Source organism: Oncorhynchus clarkii, chromosome 26 (assembly GCF_045791955.1).
Source record: "Oncorhynchus clarkii lewisi isolate Uvic-CL-2024 chromosome 26, UVic_Ocla_1.0, whole genome shotgun sequence".
In the NCBI taxonomy this organism is placed as follows: domain Eukaryota; kingdom Metazoa; phylum Chordata; class Actinopteri; order Salmoniformes; family Salmonidae; genus Oncorhynchus; species Oncorhynchus clarkii.
In genome coordinates, this window is record NC_092172.1 from 37,069,147 (window position 1) to 37,087,126 (window position 17,980).

General features: G+C 42.7%; 1 protein-coding gene across 5 annotated transcripts; it reads left to right on the plus strand.

The window, feature by feature from the left end:
* The first annotated feature begins 1,347 nt into the window (after positions 1-1,347).
* On the plus strand, positions 1,348-11,347 carry LOC139385118 (cytoplasmic polyadenylation element binding protein 1b). 5 transcript variants are annotated; one of them, XM_071130188.1, is made up of 12 exons: positions 1,348-1,401; positions 1,944-2,115; positions 4,030-4,260; positions 5,782-6,014; positions 6,268-6,532; positions 6,621-6,734; positions 6,909-7,013; positions 7,436-7,572; positions 8,322-8,520; positions 8,892-8,986; positions 9,443-9,523; positions 9,733-11,347. In XM_071130188.1, the coding sequence occupies exons 2-12, from the start codon at positions 2,028-2,030 to the stop codon at positions 9,841-9,843; spliced, it is 1,659 nt and encodes a 552-aa protein (XP_070986289.1). In that variant the 5' UTR covers positions 1,348-1,401; positions 1,944-2,027; the 3' UTR covers positions 9,844-11,347. The 5 variants fall into 5 exon arrangements, with proteins under 5 accessions (XP_070986289.1, XP_070986284.1, XP_070986285.1 ...); XM_071130183.1 differs by lacking the exon at positions 1,348-1,401 and adding an exon at positions 1,565-1,607; XM_071130184.1 differs by lacking the exon at positions 1,348-1,401 and adding an exon at positions 1,565-1,607 and having other exon boundaries at positions 6,909-6,998.
* The last annotated feature ends 6,633 nt before the right edge of the window (positions 11,348-17,980 follow it).

Consider the following 17,980-nt stretch of genomic DNA (forward strand, 5'->3'; position numbering starts at 1 on the left):
ACATTTTTATGTAATTAATTTCATTATTCTTTTGGCCAAATTTCATATACACAAATGTACAATTACAAATAAAAAACCACATTATCTTACCCTACAAAAAGAAATGTAACTGTATTTTAAAGCAGTTAAATCCTCTACTAACAAAAAAGCTGTTAGAATTGTAAGTGTATGTATGTCCCTTAAGGTCCTTGTGTAATTGTAATGTGATATTGTACCCCCTAGCTCGATTGTCCATTGTATATAATCTATATATTTGTGTTCCCTCATGTACTTTCTGTATTGATTTGTTGTTAATTAAAAAAAAGAAGGAAAAAAAACTAAATTTCCCAATTCCGAGTTCCCTGTTGTTTTGAACGCGGAAATAACATGCGCAGTTTGAGCCACTCCAGGAAGTGACGTTACAGGCTAGCTCAGTGCTGCCCCCTCTCATTGACGAACTCAAATTGAAGACAACTGGGTTACTGCAGGCTGCCCAGGGGTGAAAGTAGATTACATTTATTCCCAGTACGGGACCTCATGTGTGCACACTCTGCGAGTGCAACACATATTTGCATGGGCCTAATCATATAATTATATTAATTCAATATCATCGATATGGGCCAAGTCGTAAAGATTTGTCATTTAACTTCTAAAATGTGCTATTTTTTTTATTGTGGCATAAACACAACCAGGCATTATGTTTTCATCTGATTATCAATAACTTCAAAGGGCTCCTTTACTAGGCTACCTCCACACGTTCATCCACTCGCAACATATTTCCAGCCTCCAAACAGTGGTGAATAGAACGAGACATATTTAACACAAAACAACATAAAGGGTAAGGATATTTGGCGATGGTCATTAGGACATAATTTATGTGTCCACAGTTGTCTCCGCAAGTCTCGATGTCGGCCACTCTTCTCTGCCTTGGCAAAATGGCAGTCTTCTCATCGAACCACATCGCATTTTGGTGTGTAGGCTATACCACCCGTTTTTAAATCTAATTCACTAATTTGTCATGCCTCTGACATGCGCTAATGATAAATAATAGTGTAGTAGCCTACAGTTTATTGTGGTAGGCTCGTGTTTTACCGGAACGGCGTACCCCCACTATTTATTTTGCTGGGGCCGCCTTACATGATCTTACACCTGATGCTGCCATTAGCAACTATATTATCCTTATAAAGCTTCTTCTATGTGATATTTTAAAATACTCGGTTCAAGGACATACATCTGTTGTATTCGAAGCAATTTTTGGCACCATGACTGTCTTTGAAAAAACGGTTTATTTACACGAAGATTGACCACAAAGATTGACATTTTTCCATTCACTTATAATGGGGATCCTGTTTTCTGCTAACAATGCATGAGGTACACCGGTTTCAATGCGAGGGGGGCAGTGTACTCGCCTGGCCATATGCGGTAAATACCATCTTCACACTTGGTTATGAACGCAGGGAAAGTACTTGGCAATGGTACCGCCCAAATCACCTGATTGGATAGGCATACGTTTTCCTAATCAATGTGGATAATTGTCTACCGACTACATTCATAAGTATGTCCTCGACTTGAGTGGCGGTTGTTTGAAACATTTCTGTTAGATATTTCCTACCATGGCGTTTTCATTGGTAAGAAAAACACCAACGAGTAGTTGTATTTTCGCTCAATGGTTTTTGTCTTTCAACAGTAGCACATGAAAAGCATAATGGCCTAGGCTACAATTAAAAGTAGTCTGCTACTGCTAGCCTAATAGGTTTAGGCCTAAATCTGTGTAAAATGGACAAAAAGACAATATCGAGACTTTTTGGCCTGAAAATAAACCTAGAATATGTATTATCCAGGGTGATCGATGTAGCTTACGAAGCCATATATTTTAACTTCAAATGTTAACATGTTCAAATGTTAACAAACATTACTTGAATGACATCAAACTGATATTTTAACAAGTTTGTTCTCATTTCTAGAGAGACGAACTTCGACCCCATGACAATTGGGCACCAGAATCTGCGGCCTTGTCCACTTGCAGTAACGCGGACATATATCGTAGAATGAACACCATGCTGGGCAACTCTCTGGATTTTACTGGTGTGTGCACCACATCCGGCACCAAGGGAAAGCTAGACATGCTCCTGACCGGTAAACTTTCTCGCTGCACGTGCACCTTGGAATGACACATCGTTATGCTTGTACTCAATGGCAGTAAAGGGGGAAACTATTAAGATACTAAACATACAATTTCCCCTTTTTAATGGCTTTGTGTAGTCTACACCACAGCCCTGTCATAATAGTGGGAACAGCTGATTCATGCTGCATCGTCTGCAGCATTGCAGCACTTGTAGGCTAAGCTTTCTAGAGCTTGAGGTCTTTGCCAAGACTCTCAGCCACTGCAATTCTACTCTGTATTTAACCTGACATATTCCTTTTCAAATCAGTCATGCACTGGGCCACCCAGCGTGGCCACTTTGTAGTTTCTAATGAATTGAAAAGATAGTTGTATTATAACTTGTAACATTGTTATATTCAAAGTTCTTAATATAAGGCTAATGCCAAAATGCACCCTGGTCTCAGAGCATTTTGTGTTCTGTGTAAATCCGAGACACACTTTTTAGTATATTACTTTTCGTCATCACCTCTTTTGGATTATATATTACGAGTTATGTTAAAGAATTATCTAAAATAGATAATTTTAGGGTTAGTGAAAGGGTTAGCTAACATGCTAAGTAGTTGCAAAGTAGTTGAAGTTGCAAAATGCTAAAGTTGTCAGTGAGATTCAAACTCACAACCTTTGGGTTGCTAGATGTTCATGTTAAATGCCCACCCTGACCAACCACCTTAAATTAGATTGGTTTTATGTAACTGTACCAAACGTTACATAATATTCTTTGCAATCAGTATTTACATTTACTATGATACGTCTAGTCTGAGACCAGGCTGCAAAACATCTTACACTTTTATTTGTATGGCTTCAACTCAATTGGCACCAATGGTTTTTGACCAACTTGTCATGCCTTATTATGAACCTTCCATACAACTGTGTAACCAGACTTGGGGCATATTTTAATTTTATCATAGGCTAGTATGATTGTAAATTGTTATGTTTCAGCATAAAAAAATGATTATGACTTTCACATTTTACAAAGGTTACAACAATCATCCCTCCTTGAGATTGGGTGTAAATGATGCATTGTAAATCTGGGAATATTAATCCAGCTAGAAACAAAGCTTCAATGATGGCCTATCCTCCTCCACCCAACCACCACCCCTCTCCTCTGCCCAGCCTTGAGTTGCTGAATCAGGACTGTAGATAGCAGTTGGATGCTGTCCAGCCCTGAAGTGCAATGGGGCAAGCTGGCAGTGCAAATCACTCTGTCCTCCTACTTCTGATCAGTCAGCTGCTGCGACTATAGCTTCTGTGTGTCTGTGACACTGGCAAATCTGGGAGGGTGAGCCAGCCAGCTCAATACACCAGGGATTTCTGCTCGCAGTGCCCCCTCCTACCCTGCAGCTAGAACACTACCACACCCCTCTCTGCCGGTCCCCCACCTTCTCTGCTCATGACTCTCTCCCTCTGTCTGCTGCATCTCTCTGCCAGCTCACTCAGGAAACTAGGCTAGAGCCACTGTTAGCAGCAGCGGCTGGCTGCCACCTCCATCGCTGACGGACGCTGTGCCGGGGGAGTCTGAGAATATCTCCAACAGGAATTTTTCATTACCCAGTTAGAGGAAACGGAAGGGGGGGTGGTGGGTGAGCTGATGTCATTAGCAGGGGGGTGCGAGTGAATCAGCAGTCCGGTCACATGCTAAGTCGGTCAGTGATTCAGATGGAAATGCATGGCAGTTGCAACGGGCACAGTCGCAGCAGGTTCACCTGATCAACATGCAGGGAAGGGTTGCTACAGTCTGACTTCATTTATATCAGTAAGATTATGTTTTTGGGAAAGCGAAGCCATTTCACTCGACACCCCCTCCCTTCTCATGTCCTCTTCCCTCGGGTAGATGCAGGGTGCTTAACTGTTTATTAGCTCATCTCTCTCTCCTCGTTCGTCCACAGACCTGCAGGAATCGGAGCTGGCTGCAGGAGGCAGCAGGATGCTCTTCCCCAGTAGCAGTGTCAGCGGAAGCTCTCTCCACGAGGGCTCCTCCAGAGGCCTGCCAGACGTCAACGACCTGGGCCTGGGCCTCCAGTCCCTTAGCCTGTCCGGCTGGGAGCGCCCCTGGAGCAGCCATGACACGGACACACACACCACTGCCGCTTCCCAAGCCCACACCAGCTCTACCTCCAGTGAGTACTGGATTACTTCCTTTGTATTGAATATTCAAATATACTGTTGACAAAGTGTACATTTAAGTAAAGACTGTAAGTACATTAACAAAGTCTTTGGCTGTCCTGTTAGTCTACTGTAAGACCTGTTCCAATATGCCCTGTCATAATAGTGGGAACAGCAGATATATGCTATAGCCTAGTTAGGTGTTGTGTTGTCAATGTAACTTGCTATGGCTTTGAGATGGTATGCTGCATTATCAGTAATCACTTCCGTTCAGGTGTTGGCATTGGAGGTTTCTCTTGGGTTCGGTCTGTTGTATTTTAGTGATACTGAGCTATTGTCATCCCTAGATTTAGATCTTTCATCAGGCTGTTGCAGAGAATGATGAGGCAGTTTGTCCGTTGTCTGTGAACCTGCTATTTATATCCCCAGACAGGGTGAACTTCAATTTAACTTGTTTTTCAGATTCAGTAGTGTCCCTAATTAAGTGACTTAAATTCTGCATTTCCCCTCAGGATGAGAGGTTGAGGTACCTCCCTCAAACACCTTGTACATAATTATGTGTTTTGTGGATTATCTCATTCCATGTTTTAGCTTAATGACATTACCCTGCCTCCACTCAGTGTTGCTTCCCATCTCACTTTGTACTGACCCAGTTCTTGTGATGAGATTGCGTCACAACATATCCATACAATCCCAGACACAAACTTGTTAACAGCACTGCCCTGAATGGGGGTTCTAAAGTGGGCCAGTACAGTCAGATTCCCTTGGCGCCTCGATGTTCAGCCCACTGGGACAGCTACAGACCCACAGTAAATATTTGGTGTGGTTGTCAGCTGATCCAGTCCGCGTTGTCAGATCAGCCCAATGATCGGGGCTTGCCTAGCTCCTTACAACCAATGAAGTTCTAATGCTGTAGGATGGTAACCATACTACTTGTACGTTACACCTATAGTTTCATTATGGAATGTTGCATAGCAACTACAGCAAGATGTTAGTGTTTTAACCTTGTTCTCTGGTTTTTGCCTTATGGTGTATTATCTCTCCTTTCAACGTCTTGGTACCACGAGTTCAATGGAAACTATTTAGTCATGCATTTTAAAATGGCTGTGTTTGGCTAATCAGCTGAAATGCTGAGCGTCTCGTCATAGTCTAAGAAACTGGCAGTGTGGCAGAACTCTAATCTAGAATGGACAGATGGCCACAATGCTAAGGCCTGATGGTTTATCAGTCACAGTTGCTCACTTGAAAGCATCCATTTTGTAACTAGTAGATAAAAATGGGCTCCCAGATTATTTTCCTGTTTTTGACAGTGGGCCCTACAACAGTGGATTCCCTATACATTACAAATGGGTCACATAAATATCATATCAGATGAATGTAACTATCTGCTGGTTTTTATGCTCTCTAATCTGGGAGCTGTGGACTGAAATTGATTAACGGGTAGGAAAGTGATAGTGCTGGTTGAATAGCCTTATCTCAGCTTCAGCCTCTGATGCTGCTAGTTGTAAGATCTGATTAAAACTCTATGGTCTCAGTGCTGGACATGCTGGGCAGTCCCCTGGGCCAGATCCTGGGCAAGCCCCTTGGCTATAACCCCCCCAGTGAGCCCATGGGCACGGCAGCTGACTTCCTGGAGAAGTTCCCCGGCATGGCTCGCATGACCAGCCGCCTGGACTCACGCTGCTTCCTAGACTCGCGCTCCAGCAGCCCTGTAGACTCTGAAACCAGCGGCTTCAGCTCCGGCTCAGACCACCTCTCGGACCTGCTCGTAAGTATCTGTGTACTTGGGGGGGGGGGGGGGGGGGGGGGGGGATGGTTGTAAACTTGAAGTGCTTTTTGAATTGATGTAACTGTAAATTCCACTCAAATGATTGTCATGGTTGAGATTTCATGTTCTTTTTAGGGTCACACTTTTAGTTTGTTCAAGGTCATGTCATATTTTGTTTTGCTTTAGTTTATGGCGATTTTCTGATCTTTCTGATGATCTGAAGGAATATCTCTAACCCCCTCCTCCCAACCAGTCCTCCCTGAGGATCTCTCCCCCCCTACCTTTCCTCATGTCCAACATGCAGAAGGACTCCATGAGGCTGAGCTCTCTGGGCTCCAGGCTGGACTACCAGGACCACGGCTCCCCTCTCACCCCACCGCCCAGCGCCACCAGCTCTGCCACGGCCCTGTCCCGCCGCTGGCCCGGGGCCTCAATATGGCCCAGCCTGGACCTGCTGGAGACACCTGACGACCCCTTCAGCATCGAGAGGGAGGCCCGTCTGCACAGGCAGGCAGCCGGTATGGGATGATGCTAACACGCTCAGCTTTCTTTTGAATCTACACGTTCTACTGCTGTTAACCAGCTCAGTCTCGACTTTCCCTTCAGCTGTAAATGAAGCCACCTTCACCTGGAGTGGACAACTTCCTCCCCGCAACAACAAGAACCCTCTGTACTCATACAAGGTCTTCCTGGGAGGAGTACCCTGGGATATCACTGAAGGTACAGCTGCTTCACTGTTTCCATGGCATTAAATTGTCTCTTGTCTTATTTTAGTAGACAAAAACCTGGAGAGGAACAATGTTTAACAATTTTGAATCTAATTGGTTTACAGCACACTGTTTCTGTTTAACTGACCTATTACTGGTCTTTGACTGCCGATCCTTTTCTCTCCAGCTGGTCTGATCAACACGTTCAGTGGCTACGGCCCTCTGAGTGTGGAGTGGCCCGGTAAGGATGGCAAGCATCCTCGTTGCCCTCCCAAAGGTAATATGCCCAAAGGTAATGACAGGCTGGTAGGATATTTACTCTTATGGTTCTAAGGTGGCACAGCGGTGGGCATTGGGCACGCAGTGGGATGGTGAGTTTAGACACATGTGTACTTGGTCATTCAATGGTTCCCACCATCCCTATCACACACAAACATGTGTGATTTGTTCAAGAAGTGGAATATTCTGGGTTTCTTGGTCTACCATGTTGACAGAGTTTGAGAATACTGCTCACCTTGCTGTCTTCAGAATGGAGGTCTGAGTGGATCGTATCACTTGAGGACTCACTAACAATTCAGAATAAACAATGAGCAACACTAATTGGAATGTATTTGTTCACATACACCATACTAGTTCTCTCGACCCCTAATAGACTAGCAAACTCCCTGTGTGTCAGTTCGCCTTGTGTTGACGCTCTGCTGTGCTCTGCTGTAGGCTACGTCTACCTTGTGTTTGAGAACGAGAAGTCTGTTCGTGCGCTGCTCCAGGCCTGCACCCAGGACCTGCTCCACCCTGAGGAGAACGGAGAATACTACTTCAAGATGTCCAGCCGCAGGATGCGCTGCAAGGATGTGAGTGGGGGTGCGTGTGTGTCCTAGTGACCGCAGCCTGGGGTTTTTGACAAACTGCTGTGTTCAAATTCTCTACCCTTTTCTCAAGTGTGAGCTTCAATAAAACATAATAAAACAAATCCCAATCAAAATGTTTCTTTAAACTAGAGATCTGCCAACTTCTGTCTGTAGTGTCTGAACTATTTGAGCCTCTCTCGAACATGTACACCCACAAGCCTCAAGATTTATCTGAAGGTACCTAGAACAAGTTTTTAAAAAATGTTAGTATATATGGAAATAGTTTAGTTCCTAAAATGAGGTTAAATGCATGTAAAAAAAAAAGCTCTACAGGACACACTTCAGAATAAACTTCATTTTTTTGGGGGGGGGTGAGTCTGTCCTATGTAGTGGATCTGTTCTTCAATGCATTTCTATGGACTAATGGCAGGAATGCTTAATCAAATAATTTGTATTAATAGTTTTAATACTTCAAGGAGTCTTAAATCAAATGTCATTACCATGGATAATTTAGCCAATCATAAAAAAAACATGTTAGCTTAGATGAGCCAGTTCAGGGCTGCAACAAAATAATGAGACCTCTGTTGGGGGGGCCTGTAGAGGTTCTGAAAACCACTGGTTTAGTGGAAAAGAGCTCGGAGGTAAATATTTTAACAGGATATCCACAAACGTTTAACATCTGAAATGTTAAGGAAAAATACTGCTAGACTACTGCGACACCCCTTGACACTTCCTCCTCTCTGATCTCACAGGTGCAGGTGATCCCCTGGGTGATCTCTGACAGTAACTATGTGCGCTGCCCCTCCCAGCGCCTGGACCCCAGCAAGACTGTGTTTGTGGGTGCTTTGCACGGCATGCTCAACGCAGAGGCCCTGGCCAGCATCATGAATGACCTGTTCGGCGGAGTGATGTACGCTGGGATTGACACGGACAAGCACAAGTACCCGATAGGTGAGATATTACCGTTGAAAGACTGGCGGTGACTTGCCATGACTGTAGGATTATATTGGTTGATGTAGCTTTATTGTGAATGTCTATGGGGTGTGTTCTGTAACTGTCTGAAATGCAGCAGTCATTAAGAGTAATGTACGTTGACAGGTACTGCCTCTGCATTGCTTGCCATTTGACTTTTCGGCTGGGTATCTGTAGAGCATTTTGTGATAACTGGAGGTAAAGAGTTTAAGAAGTAGCCTCTTTCTGTCTGGGTTTGACCTTGCATTGTAGGCTGGCTGGGTGCTGTAGGCTGGCTGGGTGCTGTAGGCTGGCTGGGTGCTATAGAGGGTGTAATGGTATCAACCCTTCCTTAATCTCATGATGTACAGGTTCTGGGCGCGTCACCTTCAACAACCAGCGCAGTTACCTGAAGGCTGTGTGTGCAGCGTTTGTAGAGATCAAAACCCCCAAGTTTACAAAGAAGGTAAGAGCCGTCTGGTTTTAAACACGTGACCAGCATTGACTGCTTTCAACTATAGTGAACAAAAAATATCAATGCAACAATTTCAAAGATTTTACTGAGTTACAGTTCATATGAGGCCCTAATCTATGAATTTCACATGACTGGAAATACAGATATGTCTGGTCAGACACCTTTAAAAAATGGGCCTCACATCTCCACCATATATTTGTGCGTTGAAAGAGTATCTTTGCGAAGGAGAAATGCTCACTAACAGGGATGTAAACACGTGGGCAAAATGAGAATCTTTTTGTGCGTATGGAAAACATCTGACCTTTATTTCAGCTCATGAAACATGGGACCAACACGTTACATGTGTTTATATTTAAGTGTTATGGCATATTATCATTGAAGAATTGTAATGAAGGGTAATTCTGCCCTTCTCTCAATGGTCTGAATATAAGCACTGATGTCCCTCAGGTTCAGATCGACCCCTACCTGGAGGACTCCATGTGCCAGGTGTGCAGTCGCCAACCCGGGCCGTTCTTCTGCAGGGACCAGGTGTGTTATGACGTTGGGTTGATGTGAAGCTAGGATTACATCTGTATCTGGCATACTTGAACATGATTAGACATCTATCCACTAAGGCCTCCTACTTATTCAAGAAGCATACATTTGTGTAAATGAAGTTTTATGGTATTAATGTTTATGCACATGTATGTTCACCACAGTGCGCACACTAAGCTCACTACTACCTGTGTTCTCCTCAGGCCTGCTTTAAGTACTACTGTCGCTCCTGCTGGCACTGGCAGCACTCCATGGACCTTCTGAGCAACCACCGGCCCCTGATGCGCAACCAGAAGAACAGGGAGTCCAGCTAGAGCAGAGGAGTCAGCGAGGGGGCGGAGAACCCCACACCTCACGGGTGAGGACACACAGCGGGCGTCCGCAGAGCACGAGTGTCCAGCTGCCCCCGACACCAGGGGCACCATGGCACTCCCACCAGGACTGGGGGAGAAACACTGTAGAGAAGTCTACTGCTGCACTTGCTACTTTTTGCTGTTGTTCACGTTGGCACTATGCACAGTGACCTTGTTGGGATAGTCAGGGGCCCCACACTTCCTTATGCAGTTTCCCTGACTTGTGGCCAGATGAGGATGATTCAGGCCAGGGTTCAGAAGTAGATGAAAATGCCTTGATTTTTTTTTCTTATCCTTAAGTTTTTTGATTTAGTTTTACATGCGTTGCATATTGAGAGCATGCACGTCTCATTGCCTTTCGTTGGTAGATGCCATACAGTGCCTTCAAATAGTTCCACCCCTTCCCCCCCACCCCCAGTTGGCTTACTGTTTTTCCTGTGCAAGCCAGCTGGTGTTTTTTACTTTGGAAGATGAGTTGGGCTTCATTTAACCAGTCGCATTTCAGACATTTTTACGCAGTTTTTTACTAATTTGTACACAAACGGTTTTAAGTCATGACAAGGAAATTTGGAACCGAATTCTACCTGGCGGCTTTTTAATTTTTTTCCCTCCCCTTGGTTTTTCCTCACCCTAAAGTATTAGTCTGGGGCTGGTGGTAGATTTGTTCTCCCTACGATGTTCTACTGCAGGGGTAGGCAACCCTGTTCCTGGAGTGTCGCAAGGTCTGCAGGATTTTGTTCCAACTAGGCACCTGACCAATTGATCTGTTCAATGATTTCCTAAATTCAACACACCTGGTCTTCCAGGTTGGTTAAAATATATAACATGTAGTGTCTGTGACACTCCAGGAACAGGGTTGCCTTACCCCTGTTCTACTGAATGGGCACAAGGTTACGGTGTTGAAGCATTACTTTTCTTGTATAGTTGGGCAAGTTCATAAAGCCCAACGTTACTGGACACTGCTTCAACTGGGTTTCCATGTTTTCAATCAATTGGCTGGATCTTTACTGAGACGAACGGACATTGACGTTTTGATTGTAAGTTACGTAGTTTTATTGTTGCACTTTTTAATTTGCACTTTAGGAGAGGGTGGCAGTGATTTGTAATCACTGTTTTTGTACATCAACAGAGGGGCCCTGAGCCCGGATATGAACAGCTGCTTGTTTCCTGTTGAATGTAGAACTTCCACTTTGCTAAAAACGTACCAAGAGCTTGAGTAGACCTAACACAGCTTTCCCTGTGCTTTCTTACTCCATCGCCTTCCTTGTTCCTGTTGGATATATGCATATGAAGCTGTGTGCCAAAGACTAAGTGTCTTTCCTCCCATCAAGTTACTCATGCTGAGCTTGTCTTAGCCCAGCTGCTTTTTAGAGTTTTGAAAGTCTACCTCACTGTGGTCTCTTTGCTGCTACTTACTGATGTGGATAATGTTCAGATTGGGCACAATAAAGGTGTTTAAGCATTACCTGTTGCTTCTGGTCTTACTTGTAAATGAAAATCTTGTGGTATTTCCATGAATGTGTGCATAGCTCTTGGATGATATGACTGTAGAAATAAGTAGATTTAAAGGGATGGAGTGCTTTTTTGAAGGTCTCTTTTTCAAGGCAATCATTTACCTCGGATCACCACCCTACAGCTGTTTCATGATGCAAGTAGATTAACAATGAGCCATTACAAGCTGAAGGAGAGCCGCACACTAGGAGCTCAGATGCAATAATTTAATAACCAACGTTTTGACAGACAAGCAGTCTTCATCAGGTACCACAATGATTGCCTTAAGTTTAGTCTTATCAACGTAAGCTAAATGTGGCTGTCCGTGGTTGATTTCAGTTCATGCCAGTAGAAAAACCTGACCCACCGTACTTGTAGAGAAACGCCAATGCCGTAGCTAAACGGTCTATCACTGCCATACAGTAAGTTATTTTATTGTCCTGGGTTACCTGGCTAATATGGTTGCGTAACTTCCATTCATGGGCAACGTTCACTAGTTAACATTAGCCTTCTACATCTAGCTTCATATTGAACTTACAATCCTCTCATTGCAGGGGTGCAACAATTCATGAATTAATGGTAGGATCAGAATCACTGTTTATAATCATTGGCATGTACTGAGAATAAAGTAAAACCACAAGCCCCATCTCCATCCATGGCTAATTTAGAAAATTGCCAATTTTAGCTTGCTAGCTACTGGAGAACACTATTTTTTCCCATTTATTAAATGCATCAATTTACATTGTTACATTATACAGAACAGAACACAGGTATTAACGAAAAAATACTAAACATACAAAAATATCAAATAAACAATTGGTGCAATTGTAATCACTGAATCTTTTGATTCAGGAAAATGTTATTCTTTACTAGGGTTCATGTTTTAATAATAGTTAAATTCAATCAAGAAAGTGTCATTTTTGTATAAGATTTAGCCACAAAATAAATTCACAATCATTTCAATGGTCTTATTGCAATAGTAACATATCCTTCATTTCAAAAATATGGGTAATGTTCATAATGGTAAATAAGTACTTTGCAAGGTTTTCCCAAAATTCTGACATTTACATTCAAAGAACAAGTGAGTCTCTCCTTTCTCACAGAACGCAGAAATCAATAGCCACAAATGTGGATATCATAGAATTACATGGATAGATATTAGGTAATTTTAAACTGCACTTCCTTAACTTTGTTTGGTATACAATATTTAAGGCCTTAACCATAAGCATGTTCCAGACATTTTCCTCTCGGTGTAAGTTGGTTTTGTGAAGGAAGATTTTCATATTTATTGCATCAAGATTTCTCAAGCCCACGCCTTCCAATCTGAGTTCTGGATAAACTTTGATCATTACCAAAGCTAAGATGAGTTTTCATTAGTGTAGTTAGACCACTGGGAATGGCGTTGATCACAGAAATAAACTCAAAGGTATTGGAAACTCTTTCAATGTTAAATTGTTCATCTGTGAGAATATTACCCCTGTTGCAGAAAAAACGTCAAGAACAAAGTCAATATTCTTCATGCCAACTGGGGTAGAACAATGACTTACAGTTATGTCTGAATTATTCCACAGAAGAGCTTTGTGGGGAAATATTGAGGGAAACATATTTTCCAGGCCATTAAAGCTTGTTGGTGAAACCTATCCAATTTAGCGGGTAATCTTTCAGGAATATAATTACATTTCAGTAAAAATTGAAGACCACCCAACTTACTAAACATTATTTGGAATGAAATAGCATATTGAGTCAGTATTGATCAAACATCTCTTCCACCAGTTGATCTTGAAAGTGTTTGTCAACACAGTCCAACACTTCCAGACCTCCTTCAGCTCTTTTATTAGAAAGGACTGACTTTTTAGTTTGAGACTCATTTTTCCAGATGAAGTCAAGAAAGGTCTTGATATCTTTACAAGTAGCAGGATTTACAAATAAAGACAATGAGCGGTACACAAAACCAGACAGTCCCTCTGCCTTGGACAGAAGTACCCTCCCAAGTACAGAAAGATCTCAGCTAATTATTAAATATATTTCATTTTAGACGAGAAATTCATGTTTAAGTGTGTTTTTGACAGATTTATTCCTAAATATTTAACACATAACATATTTTATATTTCTTTATCATCAGAGTCAAATAAACAAAAGATTTCACATTTAGAAACATTGCGTTTTAATCCTGATGCAATAGAAAATGCTGTTAGAGCATTAAGGACATGGGCGACCTGGTCTTTGTCTCTTAAGAAAAGAGTAGTATCATCAGCCAGTTGGGAAATTTAGATTTCTTTGTTAAAAATGGTCAAGCCATACAAATTTGCATTATTCAGAATATCTAGAGAGAGAGAAGTTCCACAACCAAAATGAATAAAAATGGCGAAATTGGACATCCTGTCATAGACTTACGTTGATACGGAATCTTTTGGAACTATTAAGGTTTAGTAACAACTATATCTTTGTAAAACATGCAAATGACTTTAACATTTTTGGATTCAGTGAACATTTTAAGTGACCTAAAGAGAGATTCATGTTCAATTGTGTCAAAGGCTTTACAGAAGTCCCAAAAAAGATTACATCTGAATAATGTATAAGGTCCAAGGCTAAACGAATGTTAGAGCTTTTGTGACGGCCATTCATAAATCCTGTTTGAGTCTCATTTATAATGGTATCTATTCCTTTCTTTAATCGTTTGGCATAAACCAGAGCAATCAATTTGTAATCAATATTTAATGAAGTAATTGTCAATGAGAGAAGGGTCTTCATTGGGCTTCGGAATCAATGAAATAAGGCCCTGTTTCATAGTGGAGACCATTTCCCCACTTTTGATGCATTCTTGAAACATATTACAAATCAGGTATTCTAGTAACTCCCAAAACGGTCTATAGAATTCAACTGTCAGGCCATCAGGGCCAGGTGATTTCCCTTTTTTCATTGAATTCAGAGCCTCTCTAATTTCTCCAATTGACACAGGTGAATCGCAAGCTGAGTGGAAATCATCCTCAATTACAGGGACATAATTCCGAATGTGGCAAATGTAGCTTTTACAACCATCTCCCTGAAATTGAGAGCTGTAAAGGTTTTCATAAAAGGAATTGACAAAGGATGTTATTGTAATGGGATCTTGCACAAAACATTGTTAATTTTGAGTGCAGTTAGATTTTTTGTAGTTTCTCTATTCAAGTGCAAAAAAGTAACTAGTATTTCTTTCCCCCTCTTCAATCCATTTTGCTCTTGACCTTACAAAGGCACCCTTTGCCATCTCTCCGACCCCTAGCATTCAGACTTACGATATTGAGTGAGTTGAAAACGAACTATTGCATTGAAAAGAGAAAGAACACAAATTACATAACAGAAGTAGTAACGTGAACAATAAAACAGTGAACCTTGAGGATGCTTTCTCCTGTGAGATATTCAGCCTCTTGTGAACTGAAGGAAAATGATGAAACAGAGAGAAAATATACATTTTTGAGGAAGCCTGGCATCACTTGGTATCCATGACTACACAAGAGCTGTGCCTGGTTTTGGAGCTTTGCATTGAGGCCTAAGTGTTACATTGGTAGTCTCAGACCAGTCTTTTGCCTTATGAGCGGTCTTTCATGTGCCTTTTTCTCAGGAGTGACTTGTCTGGCCACTCTCCCATCAAGCACAGATTGGTCAAGTGCTGTAGACGTTCTCCCATCTCAGCCAAGGAACTCTGTAGTGTTGTTGTTGGTTACCTCACTGACCAAGATCCTCCTTGCTCGATTGCTCAGTTTGGTCGGACGGCTACGCAGTCTGAGTAGTTCTATTATGGAGTACACTGCTCTTGGAAACTTTCAACACAAGAAATAGTTTTATACCTTTCCCCAGATATGACTCATCACAATTCTCTCAGGTCTAGGGACAGTTCCTTGTACTTCATGGTAGTTTCTGCTCTGACATGCGCTGTCAACTGTGGGACCTTATACTGTACAGACAGGTGTTACTTTATAAATCATGTCAAAACAATTGCATTGGCTACAGGTGGACTCCAATCAAGTTGTGGAAATTGGAAGCTCAATTTGGAGTGTCATCGTAAAAGGGGTGTGAATACTTACATAAATGTGAAGACATTTCTAAAGACATGTTTTCACTGTCATTATTAGTTAGTGTGTAGATGGATGAGGGGAAACACTTTAAATTCAGGCTGTAACAATGTGGATTAAGTTTGAAAGGCACATCCTCTTCTAGATAATGAGATGGATCCTCTGAGGGTGTTTTCACATAGTCCTCTTCAGAGGACTGAGTTCGGTTCTTTTAAAGTCAACTCGAGGGGGATTTTTTGGGGAAAATAGCTGTTCTCTCTATTCACACTGCCCCTGACTTTGAATGACTCAACTCTTTTGCCAGTTCACTTTATTTTTTTATAGGTCAGTCCTCTTTGCATTCACATTGCTATGTTTAGAAAGAAACATTCACTCAATGCACTCGTGGTTTATACAAAGTGCAGGACAAGTCATTCCATCAGAACGTGTTATCGGACAGCTAGATATAAACCTACTTATATGTTGCAAGCTAATAGATTGCATTTAGTTAAGATGCAATAATTGTAATCAGAAGATACTATTAACATTGGCAACAATAAATATAATAACTGCAGATTCAATAATTCTGTAATTGGGTGTACAATTTTCAATCTAGGCTACTGCCCCTTTAAGAGCCTGAATTGATTTCATACCCTAAGTTCTGATTCTCACCAAATATATGTTGTCTTCTCACACTATTCAAACCCCACAATCTAATCAGCTTATGAAGCTCTCAGCCTATAGATCAAATATTCAAACCATTTTGGACAACCATTCTGCGTGTGAGGGGTTATGTCAGGGGAAGCAGTAGTCTAGTGTGAGGGGTTATGTCAGGGGAAGCAGTAGTCTAGTGGGTGGGGTTATGGCAGGGGAAGCAGTAGTCTAGTGGGTGGGGTTATGTCAGGGGAAGCAGTAGTCTAGTGGGAGGGGTTATGTCAGGGGAAGCAGTAGTCTAGTGGGTGGGGTTATGTCAGGGGAAACAGTGTTGCAGTAGTCTAGTGGGTGGGGTTATGTCAGGGGAAACAGTGTTGCAGTAGTCTAGTGGGTGGGGTTATGTCAGGGGAAGCAGTGTTGCAGTAGTCTAGTGGGTGGGGTTATGGCAGGGGAAGCAGTGTTGCAGTAGTCTCATGGGTGGGGTTATGTCAGGGGAAACAGTGTTGCAGTAGTCTAGTGTGAGGGGTTATGGCAGGGGAAGCAGTGTTGCAGTAGTCTAGTGTGAGGGTTTATGGCAGGGGAAGCAGTGTTGCAGTAGTCTAGTGGGTGGGGTTATGTCAGGGGAAGCAGTGTTGCAGTAGTCTAGTGTGAGGGGTTATGGCAGGGGAAGCAGTGTTGCAGTAGTCTAGTGGGTGGGGTTATGTCAGGGGAAGCAGTGTTGCAGTAGTCTAGTGTGAGGGGTTATGGCAGGGGAAGCAGTGTTGCAGTAGTCTAGTGTGAGGGGTTATGGCAGGGAAACAGTGTTGCAGTAGTCTAGTGGGTGGGGTTATGGCAGGGGAAGCAGTGTTGCAGTAGTCTAGTGGGTGGGGTTATGGCAGGGGAAGCAGTAGTCTAGTGGGTGGGGTTATGGCAGGGGAAGCAGTAGTCTAGTGGGTGGGGTTATGGCAGGGGAAGCAGTAGTCTAGTGGGTGGTGCGGGAATAATGACAAGCCAACCTGGGGAGCGTTGTGTTCACATTGCCCTAATTAAGGGAACTGGACTGAGGAATTCAAGCGAACCGAACTGGAGATGGTCTCAGTTCGGTTCACCTTTGAGAGGTCTGAGTTCCTTTGACTTGTTCACACTGGACAAAAAATGAAGGGAACCGGCGGAGTTCACAAATTGTCTGAAAGGGACCCAGTGTGAAAACACCTTTAGACAATATTGAGATGGAGGCAGGCTGTGTGATTGTTTTAGCCTGGGATTCAATCCGATCACAGGTAATAGACATTGCAGCTTTAAGGTAATGTACCCACGGTAAACGCTGCATAGGTCAGTTCAATGGGAAATTGCCTGTAAAAGCTGCAACGTCTATTACCCACAATCGGATTGCATCCTGACCCTAGGGCTGTATTCAATCAGATCCGCTTTAGCCGACGTCCACATAGCGGTTGTTGTGTCGGAAGTGGAACTGCTTTAGAGCTGTCAAATCCACAAGCGGACATTGCTATCGGACTGTATGGAGTCGAATGAACAGAAATCCCATGCAGCTCGATAATCTATACATCCCATTTTTTCAATGTGAGCATAATTATTTCTATATATCCTACACCTTTTCTCGTTCTGAACTTAACGCTAGTGGGGTGAAGCTGCTCAATGATTTGACGGCGCCAACACACTTCTTCCTCCCGACCACTTTATTTGTATTATATTTGAGTCATTTAACAAACACTTATCCTGAGTGCATAATGATTTGTTTTCCTTTTTCATACTAGTCCTGCGTGGGAATCAAACCCACAACCCTGGCATGGCAAGCACCATGCTCTACCAACTGAGCCACAAGGGAGATCTGCTATTGTTGGTTAACATTTGATATGATTGAATCCCAGGCTTCGAGTAAGATAATGTGTGATTGTGACCTTGCAAAAGAGACCGCTACAGTG

What these genes read in the sequence shown, in the direction of transcription:
- LOC139385118 (XM_071130183.1), top strand. An exon ending in TCTGCACAGGCAGGCAGCCG is followed by an intron (nt 6,533 to 6,620) that starts GTATGGGATGAT and finishes CTTTCCCTTCAG; the next exon opens with CTGTAAATGAAGCCACCTTC. An exon ending in GCAGGATGCGCTGCAAGGAT is followed by an intron (nt 7,573 to 8,321) that starts GTGAGTGGGGGT and finishes CTGATCTCACAG; the next exon opens with GTGCAGGTGATCCCCTGGGT.